Consider the following 23,770-nt stretch of genomic DNA (forward strand, 5'->3'; position numbering starts at 1 on the left):
AAAATACAAAGCATCTGAGAATGAAACTTAAGAATGGCAAAGTAGAAAAGGAGTAATAAAAGATGCTCTAAGATCCTCCAAGATGGGGCACTCAAAAAGAATATGAAAGGAGGTGTCAATACTACCTAAAGGGTAAGGGCAAAGACAGTTAGATTATGGAATACTCAGAAATCTACCCTGGCAAACCTGAGAAGGATTAATATTAAGTTTACCCAGGCAAACCACATTTTTGCAGTTTGGTTCATGGTTTGTCGCTGAACCATGAACTGAACCATGATCCAGTAGGCACATTCACAGACTGAACCAGTTTGTATTCATTCATGAACCATTTAAAGCTTAAACTCTGCTTCCCATTAAAAGCTGAGGTTTTTCACAGTGAGCGGAAAGCAGAGGGTGAAATGTCTCCCAGCCATTTCACCCCCTGCTTTTTGCTCACCACAAAAAAACATGGGGAGCAGAAAGCTGGGGATGAAATGGCTCAGAGGAATTTAAACTCCTGCTTTCTGCTTACTGCCACAAAACTTGCAGCAAGCAGTGGATGAAATGTCTCCCAGCCATTCCACTCCCTGCTTTTTGCTCACTGCCAAAAGCCACAGGGAGCAGAAAGCTGGGGGTGAAATGGCTCAGACAAATTTAAACCCCTGCTTACTGCCAAAAGTTGCAATGAGAAGAAGAAGAATTGCAGATTTATAACCTGCCCTTCTCTCTGAATCAGAGACTCAGAGCGGCTTACAATCTCTTATATCAGGGGTGGCCAACAGTAGCTCTCCAGATGTTTTTTTGCCTACAACTCCCATCAGCCCCAGCCATTGGCCATGCTGGCTGGAGCTGATGGGAGTTGTAGGCAAAAAACATCTGAAGAGCTACCATTGGCCACCCCTGTCCTATATCTTCTCCCCCCCACAACAGACACCCTGTGAGGTGGGTGAGACTGAGAGAGCTCTCACAGCAGCTGCCCTTTCAAGGACAACCTCTGCCAGAGTTATGGCTAACCCAAGGCCATTCCAGCAGGTGCAAGTGGAGAAGAAAGCAGTGGATGAAATACCTCCCAGCCAGACAAAAAGAGATACCTTCTGGACAGGAGAAAATGAGAAATTTCTTTACTCAACAAGTGATTAAAATGTGTAATTTACTGCCAGATGATATAGTGATTGCCACAAGCACAGGTGGTTTTAAAAGGGGGTTATATAGGCCCATCAGCAGCTAATAGTGACAGCAACAAAAGGAGACCTCAGATGCAGAAAATATCTTAATATGTATGCTGGGAGACAACATTAGAGGAAGGCCTTGGCCTCTATCTCCTATTGTAGAACATCCAGAGAAACTGGTTGGCCTCTGCATGAGACAGGATGCTAGACTAGATGGACCACTTGTCTGATCCAGCAGGGCTTTTCTTATGCCCTTAAAGGAAGAACATAGCCTGTATCCCATTTACAGAATGTGCCTTGATCAAGGTCAAGATATGTGTATTAAATATGCATAATGGGTAGATAGCAGGATACTGCGTAACCACCATAGAACAGATACCTGTAACAGTGGTCACATACCCCCAAGCAAGAATGGCATTGCTGTAGAGCAGGGATCCCCAATCCCTGGACCGGTGTGTGGCCTGTTAGCAACCAGGTCATGCAGGGCTGGCCATAGGGCGCATAGCTCTCCAGGCAGCCTTGCTGCCTCACTGCTCCCCTCTGTGGCGCCGTGTGGTGCCACAGCTCCTCCTCCCTCAGTTCTTCACAGTTTTAAGGCCCGGGAAGGGGCAGTGAAGCACCACATTCCCAGGCTCTTTAAAGGCCAACCCCCCCCCCCACACCTATCAGCTGATCAGTGGGAAAAACCACGCCGAAGACTGGGTTCCTTTGCCCCTCTGATGCACTCACGATCAGCGCTGGGGGCAGCAGCAGCGAGTGACCTGCTGAAAAAGCAGTGCCACCCTTGCTTCCTCCCCACTTCCTTCCCATGCCCAGGAAGAAAGTGGGGAGAAGGCTGGGGTGGTGCCACTTTTTCAGCAGGTCGCTCACTGCTGCTTCCCCCAGCGTTGATCGTGAGCATACCAGAGAGGCATAGGAGCCCAGTCACTGGCGTGGTTTTTCCCGCCAATCAACTGATAGGCAGGGAGGTCGACCTTTAAAGAGCCACTTCACTGACCCTTCCCAGGCCTTAAAATTGTGAAGAATGGAGGGAGGAGGCTGGGGAGGCAAACAGGGATTTGCCTAGGGGGCGGAGCAGGGAGAATTCGGTACCTCAACCCTGCCAGCCCTGCAGCCACAGAGTGAGGCAGAGACCTTCGCCCATTCCTCATTTAAAGACCTCCATGGGGGACAGGGATGTGGTGTGGGAGCAGCCTGGGGCAGCAAAAACCTTAGCACCCCCACCAGTCCGTGGAAAAATTGTCTTTCACAAAACCGGTCCCTGGTGCCAAAAAGGTTGGGGGCCACTGCTGTAGAGGCCACTCAAGTAGAAGACATGGGTAACAAGGTCTATGAATTATAAGGTCTATGCTCATTCTGAAAGTTAACAGTATACATCTATCAAGAATCTGAGATGCCATTTAGCCTTCCTCATGTCAGAGGGGAAAAAGAAAAAGCTAAGGCAGTTGAGTTAGCTGCCTAAAATTCAAAACAATGAAAGAAACTTAGAACAAGTTTTCATAGCTAGGGAGGATCTGTCTTGTTACTTTTATTTCTGTTGGTTAAGCTTATACATGATTCCTGGCCTATAACTCTCCTTTCTTATTGCACAGTTATTACTAATCAGCAGGAATCCAAATAAAATTAAACTATGCAAACTATGCAGTAAGCAGAATGCAAATGTATGCAGATGTGCATCACTGCAGAATAATCATATTATTATACAAACACCTTTCTTTCTTGCTTAATTTAGACACAGAAGAACCTTGAATCTACCCCAAAGTAGTAGTGGAGGTGGTATGTGGGTGGGGGACCATAGAAGGATCTTTGAAAAGTAACAGCTGGGATTTGTGAGACTTCATTTGCACACACATCACGGCAGACTGGAATTCATGCCCTGCTTCCTTGCCCCAAGACCCTGGCTGTGTCTCCTCATTTGTCGATGTGCACAGAGATCCTGAGAAGCCAAACACAGATTTCCAATTGGAGGCGTGTACTTGGCTCCACGTCTATTGACACTGAAGCAAGAAGGGCTCAAGGTTAATTCCTTATCAATACCCTATTGTCAGCTCATTAATCAAAGTGAGAGGTCAGACGCAACCAAAGTGTGCAGACAGCAAAGACACCAATGCCCCCCCCCCCCTTAGGACCCATTGATATGCTTATATGAAACATAGTCCCTCCCCAAACACAGTCCCCAGCTTGGGGATCTTCAACTTTTTCAACAGCCTTTGGTTCCAATTCTATTGGCCCTGCACACATTAAAAATGAAACCTGAAGTCAGCCTTCATATTAGCAAAAATCCTGAGTAAAATCAATAAACCAGAAGACAAAGAAACACATTTTCATCATAGATACCAGGGTTCAAGTTCTACCTCTGTTATGGAATTACTAAGTGCTACTAGAACAATTACTGTGTTGCAGTCTGTTTTCCAGTAATGAAAGGGTGAGAACTAGGGTTGCCAAGTCCAATTCAAGAAATATCTGGGGACTTTGGGGGTGGAGCCAGGAGATTTTGGGGATGGAGCCAGGAGACTTTGGGAGTGGAGCCAGGGACGTTAGGGGTGGAGCCAAGATCAAGGCTGTGACAAGCATAATTGAACTCCAAAGGGAGTTCTGGCCATCATATTTAAAGGGACGGCACACCTTTTCAATTCCTTCCATAGGAAATAATGAAGGATAAGGGCACCTTCTTTTGGGGCTCATAGAATTGGACCCCCTGGTCCAATCTTTTTGAAACTTGGGGGGTATTTTGGGGAGAGGCACTAGATGCTATACTGAAAATCTGGTGCCTCTACCCCCCAAAACAGCCCCCCCCGGAGCCCCAGATACCCACAGATCAATTCTCCATGATTTTCTATGGGAATAAATCTCCATAGGGAATAAAAGAGTTCCCAGCAGACATTTCCCTCTCCTCCCCCCGCTTTCTGACGACTCTGAAGCGGGGGGAGGGCCTCCAAACAGGGGGATCCCCTGCCCCCACCTGGGGATTGGCAACCCTAGTGAGAACAAATTCTGTTCTACTCAAAAGGGTTAGTAGGGACAAATGGAAGACTGCCACGAAATTTAAGTAAGCACAGGTTTCCAGACAAATAGCAGTTATGCAGCAGAGCTGTGTGTCTTTCTACTAGACAAGTATACACAAATACACCTGTAATAGCTGATTGATTATTTTCCTTTCTGTGGGCTATTTTAATCACGAAAGCCATTTTGCTTGGGGTTGACTTTACATAAGAGAAGTGTGCCTTTTTCTTGGGAATAACAAAACTATATCCAGCAATATTTGTTACCAATCTTGCAAAATTAGGTTTCCATCCATGCTCTGCCTCTCCTTTCCATGGCTAGCAGTAAAAATTATCATAGAAGGGTCCTTGCATGCCAAGCATAGCACAATACTAGAGCACCAACTATTTAGTGATTCTTATCAGCCTTCATCAGAAGAAAAGTTTAAACTTGCTTTGCTATGCTTTTACTTATGCAAGGTTTAAACTACTTTAAAGTTGGATTACTCCAGACTGCTATGGTCCAGAAAGAAGCTGCTTAAGTGGTGTGAGCTGTTGAATGTAGGTATCTGTGGCTGGTTCTCTATCCCACCTTCCACAAGTTTGTAAGTGTTCTAAATGCTGGAAATGCTAAATCAACTCAGTCATCATCAGACTCTAGGAGCAGGGAAAGACAGACAGGTAAGGATAGCTAAAATGCTGCATTCTTAGCACACCTACATAAGCCTAACATAGCAACAATTTTGTTGGAAATCTATTTGGCAGAAATACTAACCAGTATCAAGGCATAATGAGACTGAGGGAGTCTGACAGTTCTTCTGGCCTTTGAAGACCCATATCTGGCTCGATTCTTACTTCAGCCTCTCCTCTCCCTTTAAGCGCTGCAACCCTGAGGTCCACAACTGTGGGCCCTGTTCAAAAGCTCTCCCCATCTGCTTGTACTATGTTTAGTTTAACTCCATTCCATTCAAAAAGGAGAGAAAATACCTATTTTCTGTTATCACCGATATAGAAACAGCATTGCTATTAACACAGTCTAATACTGAAATGCTATGCCATTTACTCACTGCTGAATATTGCTCATACACGTCTGGACCAACATATATACAGTATTTCCTAATATAGTTTGTGTTACAGGTTAAGACAAAGATACTACACATGAGTACAGATTACTTTTCTAGATTACACATGCACTGACTGGAAAGAGATGACCAGCCAGTAAAACCATTCATGAGTCCATCTCTGATCTTGCCTACACTTACCTCTGATTCCTCCAATTATCTCTACTGCCAGAGACAAAATACTAAAGATCATTGTCTTCTCAGATTACCATTAGTTTTTATAATCCATCCTTGTTACCATGTTTATTGTATGTAATGTTCTCTAATTTTATACTCCTGCTTTATTGTCTGTATTATACTATGTTTTAGTGCATCATTTTCTGATATTCTTTGTTGTGTGAATTATATTGTTCCTACTGCACTGGTTTTAGTTGTAATCTACCTTGAGTTTCAGTGAAAGGACAATAAATGAAAAATAAATTGTTCACTCACGAGGGCCATTAACTTCTAAATTATCTTAATTAAAAAGATGGCATAATGCCCAGTAAAAAAACAATAGTTAACTGAAGTAATGCTGGAAGAAACCAATGGTTAACTGAATGACAAACCTTATCTGCTGCCAGGAAATAAATTCTTAGTGGCTTAAATAAAAAGGCTTAATGAAATTTTAAAAACTGAACTTCATCCTTGCTGCTATTTTACCTCAGGTCCACTAGAGAGCAACAGTCACACCTTTCTCACAAGCCAGGGGTTTCACCCATGTACATTTTGAATATGTCAGCTGGGATTCCCTTTACAAAAAGAAAAACTATTTTCACCAGGAAGTAAACTGCCAATTACAGAGTCAGAATTACATACTGGATCTCAAACCTTTTAGTATGAACACCCAACCCGTTGGACCCTTCTAATTTAATATTGGGTGGTAAATTCCACACCAACATGCCACAAAAAGCTAAAGATCACTACCTGCCATTAATCTGGTTCTTCTGAACTTCAGATCTCAAAATGAATGCAGTTTAAGTAATGGGACAGTTAACACAGCTTGTAAGGGGGTTGGGGTGTTAAACAACATACATGGCTGGGAACCAGCACAGCCCCTGCACAGACCAGACAAGGGCCAAAAGAAGAAAGACGCCAGTTAAGAAAATTCATATGACATATCACACTGAAAGTACATTCACACTGCACTAAATAATGCATTTTGCAACTGGATTTTTGCTATTCTTACACAGTAAAATCCAGTTGTAAAATTCTATTCTTACACAGTAAAATCCAGTTGCAAAATGCTTTATTTAGTGCAGTGTGAATGCACCCAAAGATTTATGATTTTGACTGGACTAGAGCTCTTCATGAAGAGCAGGAAGTTGAACCAAGGGTCTCCCTAGGTCAAGTCCAATCCTCGCTTCATATCACAAAGAACAAAACATCAAGGTCCAGATATTTTAAACTGATAAGAACAGACTGACTTAGTAGAGAATGCTTTCCAAGCCACAAAGCCAAGAAGCAATAGTCCAGACATTTTAATGCCCATTTTGTCTGTTGCTCCTCATAAGTTTATCTTGAGTACTTTGTTCTGAGACAGAAAGGCACAGATATAAATAATCTGCACCTGTTCTCAATTTTTTTTTTCATTTAAGGCACCTCCTGACACCAAATTTCAACCAGTTTTTCTATTAGGGTGCAACAGAATAATCTTATTTTATTTTGTGGCATTATGTTTACAACAGATGGCAAATGTAGGTTCCTAATGACAGGTAAGGTATACGGCAGTCTCCAACAGGTAGCTCATAAACTACCAGTAGTTTGTTAACTGCTGCAGATTAGCTCATCCAACCTATAGTAAACTCAAGAAAAAAACCTGCAAAAAGTTCTGCTAGGATTTAAAACAGTTTCATATCATTGGATTTTCTCTGTGTTCTTATCTGAGTTTCATTTCTGGTGCTCTTCCTAGTCCATGTTATGTTTGTAGAACAGAAAAAAAATTGGTAACATGCGGGGGAGAGACTTGTGATTTTTTTCAGTATTCAGACATAGCTTTCATTAAAATGAACATTGGTGACCCTTGACCTAGATCTCTTAAAAACACGCTATGAAAGTTCCTGATATCAAAACTGCAGCTGAGGCAGATGTGGTAGGATAAATCCACAAGTTTATAAACTCTGATTTTTCTGGAATCCGTAACTTCAGTATCACTATTCTAGAAATAAGGGCTTGGAAAACCTAGCTACCAGTGTTCCCTCTAAACTGCATTAGTGTGATCTAGTTCACACATTTTTGTCTTAACTCAGGAAGGATGACCCCACAACACAATAATTTATGCAGTAGCTCACAAAGTAGAATTTTTGCTCATAAGACTGCAGCTTAGAGGGAACATTGCTAGCTACATATTCTTTATATATCGTATAAAACTTGGTGCTGCATCACTGCACTTCAGTACATATCCCACAGGAATGCGTAATCTCCCCACTTTTTCTCAAAGTACGATAAAGCAGGTGCATAATCTGATTTGTAGGACTTATACAGAACTACGTTTGACAATTCTTCAAGCTAAACATGAAGTATAAAGTTCTCATTTGGTCACAGTGAATTCAGAAGGTGCATCACAAAAAGGATATGCAATAACTTGGTCAGATAGAAGCGCTTATAGTGTGGACCCAGGCTGAGAACATGGGGCTACTATCTGCTTCTAACTGCAAAAGCAATCTGCTTCTTTATTGAACTAAACAAACCTGTCAGCCAAAAGGCATAGCTGAGACAAGCAGCAGCCATTACAGAAAATCCACTGAAATGTTTGCAGGGATGAACAAAGGTAGCAGAGAAAGAAATGGCTATTGTTTCATGGTCAGAGGACAAGGATGGGATGGAAGAAGGGAACAAGAAAGGAAAAGATAATAGAAGCAAACAGAACTAAGGAAAGAACAAAATGGAAATAGTCAGGGTCCTGTACATTCTGCAATTCCATAAAGGACCACTACAGCATTTAATTCTGAGTGCAAATAAGCCTGAAATCTGTGTCTAATAAACTCCCCCAAACCAAAGAGAAGGCTAAGTGAAATTCTCACTATTTAGGAAGAGGGGCTTCTGTGTCCCTGCTCATGACCAACAGAAGCAAAATAAACCACACAAAACAAGCAAATACATGACATGCATCTGATTTATAGATTCAGTCTCTCTTGACATTTGTGTTTGTGCATGTATTCTTAAGTGCATAAGAGCCCCTTGGTGCAGAGTGGTAAGCTGCAGTACTGCAATCCAAGCTATGCTCACAGTTCAATCCCGGCAGAAGCTAGGTCCAGGTAGCTGGCTCAAGATTGACTCAGCCTTCCAAGGTCGGTAAAATTAGTACCCAGCTTGCTAGGGGTAAAGTATAGATGACTGGGGAAGGCAATGGCAAACCACCCGGTAAAAAAGTCTGCCATGAAAATGCTGTGATACGACGTTACCCCAGAGTTAGAAACGATTGGTGCTTGCACAGAGGACTACCTTTTTATTTTTAAGTGCAAACAGCACACATAGCCCAAGTACAGAACACTTTCCACATTCTGTTTCCACATTCAATAACAGCTCTATGGATGTGATGCATAGTCCCCTTAATGTTTCAATAGATGACGACCTTCTGCAATCATCTGGGAGGCTTCCAGCAAAAGAACAACAGGTGATCCATGAAAGACTTGAATGTACTAAGCGGCAGCTGCAAAGGTCTTTAGAGCCAGGGAAATCAGTTCCTTCAAGTAACCTGGATCCTGCAGGCAACCCCCTGTCCTTGTCCCCCATCAGCTGACTTAATTGATGACTATGGAACCTTCTCTAAATGGCTCAAGGGCACCCCAACATAATGGCTGTATTTTCACTGATGACACCAGGGTGCTAGAAAGGATATCTATTATCGATTGACTACCAGCTAGGGAAGCCACAAGGAATATCCACATTGTCTCCTGGAACATAGCTGGGTGGAAGAGTAAAGTGAATGACTCAGATTTTTTGGACTTTTTGAAATCCTTTGTGTCTTCCTTCAGGAAACATGGGCAGAAGACAGTTTTAGACTGACGGATTTTAAAGTTTTTAATCTCCCTGCTTATAGAACTAATTCTAAAGGTCGCAGTAAAGCAGGCCTGGCTGCTTTGGTGAAATCCAGCTTACCATTTAAGGTGGTCCTCTTGGATCTTTGCCCGCCATTTGCCCAGCTTTATTGCTGTCCTCTCCAGCACTGACCCTAATCATGATTAATGTTTATTTAGCCCCTTCTAATGGAGAGCTGGAGTTTGATGCTGTCTGGGAGAAATTTTCTGATTATGTGATGTCTTTGTCTAGGAAATTCCATACTGCTCAGCTCATGATTTTTGGTGATTTTAATGCTCGGATAGGCAGTAATAATCAGAAATGGATCTCTCATTTTTGCTTTGAAGCGGCTGAATCACTTCCACTACAATTATGTTTGCCCCGTTGTTCTAAAGATACTTTAACCAATAAGGCAGGTCTTAGATTAATTGAATTCTGCATAGCACACAATGCTATAATATTTAATGGTCTCTCCAAATTTCCGGCCACAACTGATTTTACTTTTTTTTCCACACGGGGTTGCAGTGTGATAGATTTTCGTTTGGGTTCACTTTTACATTGATTCACGCATGGAAAGTGACCGCTTGTCCCTAATTCTATGGATCTGGAGGTTAATAAGGTATCATCTTCCCAATCTGTGAAGGCCTCTGAGAATGTTCTAAAAAAATCAAGTGGTCCCTGGCCCTAGAAAGGGAGTTTTTTTCCCTCTTTGGCTCTGAAGTACTGTGCAGATTAAGGGATTCAATCATAAATTCCAATTCAGATGATACAATCCTTTCAGGATTCTCATTATTAATTGATTACTGTAGTGCTAAAGCTAAACCTGTGAACTTGTCTAGGTCTAGTTTCTCTAGCTGGTTCGATATAGATTGTTTAGCTTGGAAACAAGCCTATCTGGAGCTTATTACATCCAAAAAGAAAGTTTTCTTTCAGAATAAATGGGACCAACTTTACTACTCGATAAAATCTAATGATAATAAGGCTTTCTGGAGAATCGTTTCAGGTAATCTAAAAATCAATTCTGTTACTGACCCAAATATTTCTGCGCAAACATGGGTAGATTACTTCTCTGACATTTTTGCTGCTCCATGTGTATCCCCTCCTATCTTAGCAAACCCCACAGTTACTGATATGCCGGTCTGGCATCCAGTAACTAGAGGAAATCAGTGATTTATTGAAGGGTAAAGCACCAGGCCCTGATGGCCTTCCCGCTGAGGTATTCACAAAGTTTGCCGATTGGTGGCTCTTGCCCCTTGCAAAATTGTTCTGGTTCATTGATCTGCATGGCTCCATCCCAGACTCTTGGCTTGATTCTATAATTATACATAAATATATATGGGTAAATATATTCTATAAATATACAAATATATTCTATAAATATACAAAAAGGGGGGTTGGAGTTACCAGAAAATTTCCACCCCATTAGTTTATTACCTATAGTGGGCAAATTGTATGCCAAACATTTAGAACTCCGATTAACTGACTGGATGTGCCTAGGCAACATCATAGGTCCTGAACAGATTGGCTTCTCCAAAGGCAAATCTGCTATGGACCATTGCTGAAAAATATATGCATACCGGGACAAAAAAATTATATGCTGCCTTCATCGATTTGAAGGGTGCTTTTGATTCAATAGATAGAGCCAAACTATGGATTAAGCTAGGTTACCTGGGAATGGACCCTCGTCTGCTGTTTCTCTTGAGGAAACTTCATTCTAATACTTTTTGCCAAGTGAAATTTTCTTCTAGTGGTGACTTGACTAGCAAAATCCCAGTGTTAAAGGGGGTTAAACAAGGTTGCGTGCTGGCCCCACATCTTTTAAATTTATTTTTAACTGACCTGGCACAATTTTTGAACCCTATTAATGGTCATCCGCCTAAACTAGCAGGCCGAGCAGTCCCCTTATTACTTTATGCCGATGATACTACCATCCTCTCTTGCACAAGTGTGGGCCTGCAAAGGTATTTGAATGCCTTCTATGACTACTGTAATTTTAACTCACTCTCTATCAATTATGCCAAATCTAAAGTAGTTGTCTTTTCAAATTGCTGGCGCCCACAGAGGTGGTTTATTGGCAACTCAATAATTGAGCAAACAAAATTTTAAATACTTGGAAATCACTTTTAATCACAAATTAAGCTGGGTTTCACATTATAACAACACAGTCAACTTGGCTAAATGTTCAGCTGTTCAAATTAACCAGTTTTTCTTTGCAAGGGGCAACCAATTAGTTCCAGCAGCAATTAAGGTGTTCAAAGCCAAAATGCTAGCCCAAATTCTCTATGGTATCCCTATATGGATCTCAGCATTTACCAAGAAAGTGGAGGGCATTCAAGCCTCATTCTTTAGACAAATTCTTGGTATGCCAAAATATGTGTCCTGCTTCGCTCTCTGCTCTGAAGTGGGTTAGTCTTTGGTGGAGACAAAAGCCTGGATTGCAGTGTTTAAATTCTGGCTCAAAATTCACTTTAGAACAGATCCTAACAGCCTTCTTGATTGTATGAAAAGAGACCCATATATTTCATCCCGGACAGCAGTGCTTATGTCCAAACTTAACCAGTTGGGGATAGAGGTTGATGATTTTTTAACTTCTGATGAGTCATATATCTTCAGATGTATTAAATTGAGACTGTGGGAGTTGGAGGAAATGAAACTACAGCCAACAGACCCTTATATTTGCTCCCCAGCTTGCTTAGGTCTTTATGCTCTCTGCGGCAAAATGCCCCATTATCTATCAGACTTAACCATTCCAAGTCATCGCAGGGCATTTATGTTGGCTAGACTAAATGCGTTTCCCTCCAAAGTTTTACAAAGGAGATATCATCGAGTCCCTTTAGGCAACAGACTCTGTTCCTCTGGAGCGAATATTCCCGACTCAATTCAGCATATATTGCTTGATTGTTCCTTTTATCATAATCTCCGTAAAGATTTATTTTGTAAGCTTTCTTTCTCCCCAGATTTGTCTATTCTGCCACCCTGTTATTATTTATTGAATGATACTGAGGGGGAAGTTAGCAAGGCTGTGGCAAAAGTTTTGGCTGACATCCTTAAATTTAAATCTGACCATGTATGAATGCATCTGTAAGCTCGGTTTCATTTTGATTTTATCTCCAATGTTTAAATTTTTATATTCTGTGTATTTTTATTTGCAACTGTTATGCCATTAAAGATTTGGTATGGTAATAACAGCTCTAGGATTTCTCAGATTTGTCTAGCAGACTCACATTCTGCTGCTCAGTGGATAATCTGAGATATTTGATTTCCAAGAAATCCTTTGCCCTACAGTAGTGAAAGCAGAAGTAGATTTTATTCAGAGCAGCACTGACTTCCATCAAGAGGCAGCACATGCTTAGTATCTCTTCACCTCTGTTACTTTACTAAACCTAGGCAACTGTACATAAAGGAGATGCAATGAGTTACATACAAGGTGGGGTATGCCCGAAAGTGGCTGACGTGAGCAGAGTTCACAAAATCCACAGCCTTTACAGGGATCCGACGTTGCTGCCGGGCCTCTATCATGGTCTCCACATCACTGGCAAGGATAACACCATCCGCTCTGGAGTACAAGTACAGCTCAGGCCAGGAAGAGGGCTGCTTCAGCATGGCATCATAGTGGCTCTCATGTACAAAGCGGGTCAAAGGATATAACAAGATCCGCAATGTCACCACCAGGATAGCAAATGTCAGGAGGAGGAAGTACTTAACATACACGTTGGTTGATCCCAAGACAACTGACAGGGCATGGAGACCACCCCTCAGGTTCTTCCTGCCAGGAGCACTGTCAAACACAGTGCCCACCACTCTCAAGTGCTGGAATTGCTGTTGAGTGTGGAGGAGCTCCACAATGTAACGATACAGCATGACACCACCATTGCTGAAGACATGAAAGAGCAAGGGCTTCATCTCCATTTCGTAGGCAAAGATGAGCTCCAACAACTTCTTAGCCAAGTTCTGCAGAGACCTTATACCCATGGATTCTGAGAAGAACACCAACCTCCAGGGAGCTGTGTAGCGGATCACTATGCACCCCTGTGAGGAATACACAAATTTTAATGTGAGCCATATAATACAATCTAGCAAGATCCCCTCATCCTGTGTTAATAGGACACATCATTTTCTGCAATTAAAAATTACACCCCTTTCACTCTGGGAAATGGCTATATTGCTCTAAAGATTCATCAGATAATAACAATTTATCTGGTTAGCAAAGTCTTGATTGGCCAGGGCATTACAAGCAAAATCTTTATGTTCTGAGATATACTCACACTGAATTAAGAGATACTAACTAGGAACAATGACAAATGCAGAAAGATGATAGATGCAGCAGTCCTGCATTCACTTTATAAGCCAGAGCTCTTCCTTTCAGTCTCACCCCTTGTGACTCCTCCTTAGCTTTACCTTCTTTGTATTATGGACACTAGTATCACCTTTATGAGGGAGGGCAGAATGGTATAACCCTGGTTAGTACTGGGATAGGAGACCTCCAAGGAAGACTGCAGAGGACAGAAATTGCAGACTGACACTTTACACATACATCATCTTTATGATCCTAAACAGGCCCATGATAGTGACTCTGGCAGGGTGAGCAGCAAAGAAACAGTCCTTCCTTCTCAAGATCAGCTGTTTCCTTGATTGTCACTCTGCACCTAGCGTAACTAAACTGGAGTTGATGGCACAACATTTGTACAACACTAATACTGTGCATGTTTATATGCTAAGGAGTCAGAAAGCAAATACATATGGACTCTACCCCCCCTCACTAATTTAAGCATAGTAACATGATCTTACAATAAGTGAACTCTGATTATAGGTTTTATACATGTACTGCAGGGATAACATATCCAGACATAGTGCAGAACAGGCATAGAAAGCTGAGCAAAACATCTTGACATGAGATCATGTGCAGTTATACACATATGCTTATGCAAAGAGAAGCCACACTGAAATCACATAACAGTATTTATCACTAATTCACTCATCATATCATAAACAAGACATTAAATCGCTTCAGACCAAGATGGTTACCCATCTGAATCACCCATCATCATGTTTATCATCAGGGCTTTTTTTGTAGAAAAAGCCCAGCAGAAACTTATTTGCATATTAGGACACACCCCTGACACCAAGCCAGCTGGACTTGTGTTCCTGTGCATTTCTGATAAAAAAAGCCCTGTTTATCATATTGGGAGATAAACCACTGGAAAGCTGCAAAGGATCTTCCCTGGTTTAAAGGTTTCAGACTTTCAGGCCCTATTTATCACAGCACAGGAAAATGGTTACAATACGTCTAATTACAATATTGTAACATAGAGGATCTGACTCAATATATAATGTGTCCAATCTGCATAAAGTAGCAATTAAGCCCCAATCATCAGAGTTGCAAAAAAAAAGTTGTGACATGCTGCTTTTGCTGCAGCATCACTGAACCAATTCAAATACTGCAAACACAAGGTAGAACTGACAGCTTCTGTGCTGCTTTGGGATGAATAATTAACTTTATTTCCAAACTATCCATGTTTGCTAGTCATTAAGTGTGTGTTATCTTTTAACTAAATGGCATTTATACTTTCAATCCTCACCATGATTTTTGAACCATAGCAGTAAATGAAACTTCTGCCAGGACTGTATTCCATGTGCTCTCTTAGTTAAGCAATAGCAAGTTCTAGTGATGTCAAAAAATCCAGATATGCAACCTGATATTTACTTCCAAGTGAGTCTTACTGAGTTCAGTGGGATTTCCTCTCCATGCCAGTGTGCAGAGAACCACAGCCCTAGTTTTTCTCCATTCAACATGAAAGTCTTTTCATTCTCGTGATATATGTAGACAGCAACGACGTTCTGCCCTAAACCCAACTCTGAAAACGTCTTTCTTCTAGGAGCTTGTCTCAGCAGTAGACTATCGTGAATGGCATTTTCTAGTATGAATGGCATTTTCTAGTATCCTCAGCCAGCCTGATAAGGTCAGGAAGGCTCCTACCTTTTAAGTTTTCCAGAAACTATATAAAGCTGAATTATTCAGGAGAGTTGTTTAAAAAAAAAGAACACTATACAACAAAATGTTTTTCAGAAAGATATTTTGGTAAAAGCATAGGGATTCTGGTCTGTACTACAGTGTCTAGCAGTGTTCCCTCTAAGCTGAGTTAGTGTGAGCTAGGTCACAGATTTTTAGCCTCCAGATCACACATTTTTGTCTTAGCTCAGGAAGGATGACCCCAGAGAACACTGAATTATGCAGTAGCTCACAACTTTAATGCCAGTAGCTCACAAAGTACAATTTTTGCTGACTAGATTCTGCAGCTTAGAGGAAACATTGGTGTCTAGTATGTACTGTCCGTTGCTATAAATATGATTCTACTACGCAATTTTTGTACTGTTAAATGAGTAATGGAAATATAACAAATTTTGAGTCCAGTGACTCCATTTTGAGTTCCCACTGAGAAGAAAGGCAGGGTGTAAGTGAAGAAAATAAACCACAGGCTGCAAGTAAAGTGGATGGCCAGGGAATACAACACCGGAGTCTGCTGCACTTTGTACCAGTCCTGGGAATGATCAAGCACATAAAAGCACCCAAGATTTTTGAAGAAAATTGTTAATCGAGAAGAGAAACATGTTGACTAAATCTATTACAGGAAAAATAAAAGAATGACAGATGCTCCAAAAACAAATACTGCAAAGTGCGTTCCTGAGTCTATGCATGCAGCCACACCATTTCTTTCAAACACAAAAAAATAGTGGAGAACCTGAACTGTAGCAAAATCAACAAGAGGGCACTACTCACCTTCTTAAGGTAGATGGTGCTATACTTCATTAGATACTGATCTCTGCAGCCAGCCCATCCAAGCAGTATCACCACAGGCAGATTGTGTTCATTTACCTCCTCAACACTAGGTCCTGAAAAAGGAGAAGCCTGAAGTCTGCATGTTTAACACAAGCAACAAGAAGAGTCAAAGTAAATGAGAGAAAACACACAGTCACAAATGGAGGGACGGTGGCCCAGTGGTAGAGCATCTGCTGGGTAAGCAGAAAGTCCCAAATTCAATCCCTGGCATCTCCACCTAAAAAGCATCCAAGCAAATAGGCATGAAAAACCTCAGCTTGAGACCCTGGAGAGCTGCTGCTAGTCTGAGCAAACAATACTGATTTTGATGGACTGAGGGTCTGATTCAGTATAAGGCAGCTATCAAAGGCAGTATTATCTGCTCTAACTAGCAGCAACTCTCCAGGATATCAGGTCTTCCACATCACCTACTACTACCATGTGATCCTGTTAACTGGAAATACCAGGGATTACATTTAAGACCTTCTGAAAAACAGGTGCTATGCGGCTGAGCCATGACCCACTCACCGCCCTCCACCCTTTATAGTGCAAGCACTGTCCCACACAGTGAGCTCCACTTTACGCCCTCCACCGTCAGGTATCCTAGCACCAGAAACATATTCGGAAACTCGGTCTCAGATCAAACCCCTAAGAACCAGAAGGAAGGCAGCACTCAGCTCCTTCCAGGTTCCCCATTCATTCAGCTTGCAGCCGCCCCCGGATTTCCGTATCAGAGAGCCGTCCTGGAGCTCGAACACTTACCCACGCTTTCCTCAGGCGGCTCGGAAGGCATCTCCACAGCACATCCAAACTCTTCGGCTCTCACTGCCATCCCTACACCTGTTCCCAGTAGTTCGCCACTTCACTCAGAATTTCCACCTCTACCGCTTCCGGTCATTTCTACCAAAAACCGCTGCCCCTTTCCATTAGTCTTCCGGCGAACCTAGAGGAACATCAAAGTGCGCGTGGGCAAGTCTGTGACCTCACTTCCGCAGTGACCGGAATGCTGCTTAGCAACGCAGCTACTTTAGCAATCCCTGGTCTTCTCTGATAATGAACAAAACGGACAGTGCCAAGGGGTTCCGTTCGAAGTTTTGAAACAATTCGAAAAAGAAGAGCCTCGGGTCCTTAAATGTGGAACAAAGACTAAAGCAGTTGATATAGTCTAGGGTCAGGCCCGGGAGAGGCAAGATACACGGTACATATGAGCATACGCGCGGGGGGATTTGGATAGGTGGGACGGATATATGAAGGCGCAATGATAGAGTGTGGTGGGCGGGAAAGAGCATGTTAGGCAGGCAGCAGTGCCTTCCTTCTATGAAATCAGATGCTAGAGTCCAAACCTGGAAACCATGGTTGTATTTGTTTCATGTTCTCACCATCTCAAATTCAAGGGCTGTGCTTTGGCAGAAAATCGGGCTGTGACAGGTATAAAGGGTGCAACAACTGGAGGATTTTGTTTTGTTCCTTGCGATTGCGGGGTCTGCCTGCCTTCCTGCCTTTTTTGGTCTGCGATTTTAACTACTCACAATGGAGCAGTTCAGACATTGGTAAGTCGACCCTTGAGGTCTTTCTGCTGAAAACTCATAATCTGAATGCAATAAGATTCAAGCAACAAAGTACTATGCTGGACTTCTAAAAATCTTTTTTAATTTTTTTTTTAAGTCTAAGGTTGTGTGGTGGCTATCAATGTTCCCTCTCTTTTTTTCCTTACTGAGCAGAGCAGTTCACTTCCTGAGCAGAATATAACTGCTGTAATCTTAAAGTAGGCAATGGGCAGTGCAAGACCCTGTGTGGTTCCAGACTGCTGCTGAATGGAGCTTCCTGTGTTAATGAGCAGCCACTCAGGTGCACAGCTTAGAGCAGAGGTGTCGAACTGATTTGTTATGAGGGCTGGATCTGACATAAATGAGACCTTGTTGGGCTGGGCCATGTTGGGCTGGGCCACATGTGTACCTATTTAAGGTTAGGTAGCAGAGATATAAACTTTATTAAGAACACAGACATACTCAATTAAAGAATAAAACATACTTAAAACCTTAGCACTCATTAGTCTTAAAGGTGCATTTTTTATATCTCTCCCATGCAATCTAGGAAACTGGGCAAAAGAAGCTCTGGCTCTTTCATTCCTTTCCCAGTGGACCAGGAGAAGAGCCTCAGCCAATAGAAGGAAGAGAGGCTTGCCTCAGTAGCTGCTGTGTGACTGAGACAGCCTTGCAAAGCAAACTATCCCTCCCCCACCCCCCGTGTGATGCAGAAGGAAGCAAGAGAGAGGGAGAAGGAAATTGCTTGGGGGCCTGGTAGGAACCCTCCAGGGGCCTCATTCAGCCCCCAGGCTGTATGTTTGACAAGCCTGGCTTAGAGGGAGCACTGGTGGCTATTGTTTTTCCACGTCCTTCATCAAAGAGGACATCAGGCTAAAAAAGGAACCACAAGGTCAATCTATGTTTGTTAGGCATGCTTCTGACTACTTCTCTTACATTGATGAAGAAAAACATTGTTAGTGGACTCAGGGTGGCTAACAATCAGTTCAAACATCTATAATTATATACATTTTAAAACCAATAAAATACAATTAAAACATTTTATGGTGCTGTTCAACTTTGATATAGGCAGGATCTTTCTTCTCATAGTAATCCTACAATGGTCGTAGCTCCTCAGCGGTGTAGGGTGGCAGACCGCAGGACCAGATTAAACCCTGTGGAGGCCCCTAGGCAGTCAAAATGTTGGGGGGGGCCTGGAAAATTATCTCAGAGTTGGAACACTCACCCCACCACCTGCGGCCCCCGCTGCAACCTGCAGGCACCTTCTCAAAAGCCCCTTTGACAAAGCTGTAGGGGAGAGGCAGAGAGAAGCAAACTTGGTGATAATGCCAACAGCAGCTGCACCAGGCAAGTCGGGCAAAGAGTGGCTCTGTTGCTGGCTGTGCGTGCAGGCTGAGAGGGCTGCAAGCAGGAGGAAAGCCGGCCCAGGGCCCCTACAGGCATAAGGGCCCATAGGCCAGTGCCTACTTGGCTTAATTGTTAATCCAGCCTTGGCAGTCCTCTCCCGGTTTAGAGGTTAAAGGCCTGTCAGAATAGTTCAGTTTTGCAGGCCCTGCAGAATTGAGAAAGATATCTTCAGGGAATGAGAATCAGTTATTAATGGACATTGTTATGGAATAGCATATGTACAATTAAACCAGATTTTCTGATGAAGATGGAATAGTAAATAGGATAGATGGCTTTCTTCAAGTGACAGGACTGGTTTATATATGGAGGAGTCACAGTTCTTTGGCTAAAAATATCTTTTATTTGTATTCGACAATTAATATAGCAGAATTGATTATATACCTTCTTCTGCTCAGCTTATGCAAGGCTTTGCATACACTGAGACTGGCCTACTGCCTGTTCAGCAATTTTGAGGTCAAAAGTTTTTTTATACAAAGGTAGAGACAAGAATCATTCAGATGTAGTTTGAGGGTTAACAGACCAATAGACAATGTGTAAAACAGATAAAGCCGGGTTTTCTGAACTGTTTTAAACTTTAAAAAATAAAGACTAATGTAATGCTAAATTCAGTAGTTTAAATAATTTTAAAACTATTCATTATATTTGCATATTCTTGGTATCTCGAGAAAAAGTAGAATAAAGTCAGCAAAAATTTCTGTGGCAAGATAATAGATATGATCATGCTTATGAAGAATCTAGGACTCAAGCAGCACTTATTCAGCTGTGGGGATTTTTTTAAAAACTTCAGTTACTAAAATATTGTTAGATACAGCTGTGTTGGTCTAGAATCTTGTTAGAAAGCACTAAAAGCATTAATATATTGTTAAGTTCCACGCCTGCCAGGTACCCTACCTGGCCTACAGAGTGCACACCAGGAAGCCAGTTTAACGGAGGAGAATAGTGAGACTATCCAAAGCAGAAAAGATGATCCTGCAGTTGTGCCTGGGGTTGATGCACACTTGGACCCAGTGGAGTCTCATGAGGCTGGGGGCCCATGTGACCCAACTGTCAACCCCGAGGGGTAATAAACAGGCTGAGCCTAGGGAGTAGAAGGATCATATTTCAATCTAAAGGAAGGCAATAGACATCCCGACAGCCAGAATATTTTTCCCCCTCTTGGAATGTATTTCAGACATGGAGACATTGCTCTGAGATGTAAATGAGCTGAAGACTAAGGCTACCGAAAACCGGATATTATCGATCACCAGTACAGGTGTGCTTCCTTAAGGTGGTCAAGTCTGAAGTGTCCAGAGAAGAATACAGTTAGCTGAGCCACACTTTTAGACTGGCTTGATATCTATTTGTTAAGAGCAACCTGCACTTGTACTGAGTTACTGCACTATGTCACACTGCTTGTTGTATTAATCATAGAATCATAGAGTTGGAAGGGACCTCCAGGGTCATCTAGTCCAAACCTCTGCACAATGCAGGAGACCCCCAAATACCTACCCCTAAATATTACTTTGTTGTTTGTAGAATTTTCCTTGTTATAGTGGGCTTTGTTACTTTACATATTGTTCTTAATTACAGATGTCGAATACTTTAGAGTGTTGTTAAGTATTCAGGTCTTTTGTTACCCTGGGGCTTTTCTTTCATTTTATAACCCCAAGGGGTAGGCTTGTTGAGACCTGGGATCCCCTGGTTTTACAAGCTCCTCCCTGCCACCAGCCAGCTGGCCGGTGGGGGGGGAAGCCTGCTACAACAGCCACCATGTGCCTTAAAACTGTGCAGGCTTAAAAGAAGCCTGCAAAGTGCCTGTATTTTAGACTCTGTGTGTGCCCTTAAATCCTGTGGTCAGGGAAACCAAGAGGAAAGCTGAATGGGCGGGGTGACTAGACAGAGCCACATGGGTCTTCCGGTGAGTGTGTAAAGAAAGAGAAGTGAGCAGAATCCCTCTGTTTGGAGGAAAACTCTGCCCCTGAGGCTGCTCTCCTTCTGTTTTCCAGTTTGAAGAAGTTGGTTGAAGTACAGCAGATGGTTACATTCAGCAGCTCCAATGAGTTAATTACCCCAGTGAGATCACAAGTGTGTGTGCTTGCAAACTGGGTTTATTTTGACTGTTTTGTGAGTGTGTGTGCGCGCGCATGTTCATGTTCATTTAGTGAAAGTGCAGCCAGCTGCTGGAGGTGAAGGAAATAAAGATTATATTCAGGGGGACGGCAGTACATTTTAAAATTTATTTATTTTAGGGAATGGGAGAGTCTCCCAGCTCCACTCTCAAAGTCCCCAGTTATTTTCTGAGTTGTACCTGGCAACCCTACCAAGGGAAATGACCATCATAGTGAGGTAGCAATGCAGATGCACAAGTGGTCTGCAGAGGCAGTAGTGTGGCTTCCCCCAGGGATTCTGCCAGCAGCCTGGACTCCAAACACAGGGGAATGGGCTGGTCTTCTGATGGCTTGGGCAAGGCTGACCTTTAATGTAGGGGGCCAAGCTTGGGTCCTAGGGAGGGGCCAAGAGAAAGCAGCCTGGGAAGAGTGAGGCAGAGGTACAGCCCATGATAAAAGGAGCAAAGGAGGAAATAGGAAGAGATCTGGAGAGAAAGATGCCCAAGGACCAAAGGGCATTGACCTAGGAAAGAACAGAGAAGGCGTAGACAGGGCAATTGGGAAGCAAGAGGAGAGGGGATACTGGTGTGGTGACATAAAGTGTTTTCCTATAAAAGCCAAAGTGTTTTCCTATGAAAGTTAATAAACCAGTTAGAAACAACCTCTCATTTTACATGGCCTTCTTGTTGGATGGAGAGCTGGTTCAACATCACTCTGCCTCCTGGGACCCTGACACATATACATATCAGTTTTATATAGGGACAAAACCAAACCAATATAATTTTAGCAATTAAGTTGGATCATCAACAAAGCGGATTTCATTCATATACAGAAAACTGAAGTGTCATTTATTCCTATATGTTCTTGAGTTTTCTCCTGAGGAGTTTCCAATATGAAGTACAGAAGTTAACAATGTTATTCAATAACAGGGTACAGCATAGTTACAGGGGCCAGAATCAACCTTGTTTGGAAATAATGGATCATATTGTGAAAGTATGACATCCCCAGACCCTGCTTCTTGACATTGTTGGGTCTTGCCCAATGAATTTCAGGGTTCAGAATGCTAGTGATTTGGAAACACGTATGTTCAAACTGGCCAGATTAAGATCATCATCTCATTTCAATACATAAATGGTAAGGGGGTGTTTTGAGGAGAGGCACCAGATGTTATGCTAAACATTTGGTGCCTCTACCTCAAAAAACACCCCCCCCCCGAGCCCCAGGTACCCACAGATCAATTCTCCAGATGTTATGCTAAACATTTGGTGCCTCTACCTCAAAAAACAACCCCCCCGAGCCCCAGGTACCCACAGATCAATTCTCCATTATACATTATGGGAATCAGTCTCCGTAGGGTATAATGGAGTGCCCAGCAGACACTTCCCTCCCCCCGCTTTCTGATAACCCTCAAGTGGGGCGAGGGCCTCTAAACTGGCGGATCCACTGCCTCCACCTGGGGATTAGCAACCCTATAAATAATCCAGAAGTCAGCTGTACAGGCTGTAAACCAGCATTTGTCCTTCAATAACCTCCATCTACTACATGAGAAGGCGAGTGGTGCAGGTGAAAACCACCATGTGTCTGGAATGAAGGGGACAGATGTGCATTTGCTACATCCTTGTCACAGCCTTGTCTTAAGAAAACATATTTTTCTTACTGGTAGGTTTTAGCCACTGTCATCCAGGTGAATATAACAATAGTGAGAATTTCTGCTAGTAGAACGTTGGCACTCCATGATTTAGGACGAGAAAGAAAAATACTTCAAATAAATGGCTGGCTATGTTGATGGTGTCGTCTGGAAAGATTCGGATTTCTGACCAATGGCTTACGCTATCGGGAGATAGTTTGCACCTTACGACGGTAGGGAAAAGGGTGTTTGGTAAAAGCTTTGCTAACCTAATAAGGAGTGCTTTAAACTAAATTGTATGGGGGAGCGAGACAATAATTCAAAGCCTCATATGATGCCAGAAACTGGGGATAAGAACATTAAAGATTTCCAGAGAGTGGCGCATACGCTAGGTAATGTTAACTTGCAGGTTTGTACGGAAACTAAACCCTCGGGATGCATAAAAAGTGGATTCCGATGTCTCTACACTAATGCACAGAGTATGGGAAACAAACAGGAGGAACTGAAAGTCCTAATACAGGAAGGAGACTATGACATAATAGGCCTTACTGAAACTTGATGGGATGATACTCACAACTGGAATATTAGGATTCAGGGTTACAACTTATTTTAAAGGGACAGGCAAATGAGAAAGGGTGGAGGCGTAGCAGTACTTGTGAGGAAATATGTGAATCTGAGCATGGCAGCTCAGTTGAGAGTCTCTGGGTAAAAATAAAAGGAGTAAGAAATATATAACAGTGATATTATTGTGGGAGGTCTGCTACAGACCACCAAGCCAGGCAGAGGACTTGGATGAGATACTCCTACAACAGATTGCAAAGTTCTGCAAGAGAAGGGACACAGTGATCATGGGAGATTTCAGTTACCCGGACATCTGTTGGAAGTCCAACTCTGCTAAAAATGAAAAGTCAAATAGATTCCTGACTTGTCTTGCTGACAACTTCCTTTTCCAGAAAGTGACGAAGGAAGCAAGGAGATCTGCTATCTTGGATTTGATTCTCACCAACAAGGAAGAATTGATTGAAGAAGTGGAAATAGT

At 42.5% G+C, this 23,770-nt stretch overlaps 2 protein-coding genes across 3 annotated transcripts in view; one reads left to right on the forward strand and one right to left on the reverse strand.

The window, feature by feature from the left end:
• Window positions 1-12,537: 12,537 nt before the first annotated feature.
• TMEM53 (transmembrane protein 53) lies at window positions 12,538-17,074 on the reverse strand. The gene is made up of 3 exons (XM_060231692.1): window positions 16,829-17,074; window positions 16,028-16,140; window positions 12,538-13,278 (listed from the first exon to the last, which is right to left on the reverse strand). Exons 1-3 carry the CDS (start codon window positions 16,896-16,898, stop codon window positions 12,619-12,621), a joined length of 843 nt encoding a protein of 280 aa, XP_060087675.1. The 5' UTR covers window positions 16,899-17,074; the 3' UTR covers window positions 12,538-12,618.
• Window positions 17,044-23,770, forward strand: part of ARMH1 (armadillo like helical domain containing 1) — a 52,321-nt gene continuing 45,594 nt past the window's right edge. Inside the window, exons 1-2 of one of the 2 annotated variants that reach the window (XM_060231691.1) lie at window positions 17,052-17,264; window positions 17,461-17,616. The gene's annotated coding sequence lies outside the window, so the exon portion shown is untranslated. Of the gene's footprint in view, window positions 17,265-17,460; window positions 17,617-23,770 lie in introns of both variants that reach the window. The other variant, XM_060231690.1, reaches the window with a different exon arrangement.

Source organism: Heteronotia binoei, chromosome 2, assembly GCF_032191835.1.
Source record: "Heteronotia binoei isolate CCM8104 ecotype False Entrance Well chromosome 2, APGP_CSIRO_Hbin_v1, whole genome shotgun sequence".
In the NCBI taxonomy this organism is placed as follows: domain Eukaryota; kingdom Metazoa; phylum Chordata; class Lepidosauria; order Squamata; family Gekkonidae; genus Heteronotia; species Heteronotia binoei.

Bases quoted from the DNA above. Each gene is read 5' to 3' on its own strand.
- TMEM53 (XM_060231692.1), bottom strand. From the start codon at position 16,898: ATGGCAGTGAGAGCCGAAGAGTTTGGATGTGCTGTGGAGATGCCTTCC. The intron at 16,141-16,828 runs GTAAGTGTTCGA...CTCCTTTTTCAG, and splicing joins GCCGCCTGAGGAAAGCGTGG to GACCTAGTGTTGAGGAGGTA. The intron at 13,279-16,027 runs GTGAGTAGTGCC...TATTCCTCACAG, and splicing joins GCACCATCTACCTTAAGAAG to GGGTGCATAGTGATCCGCTA.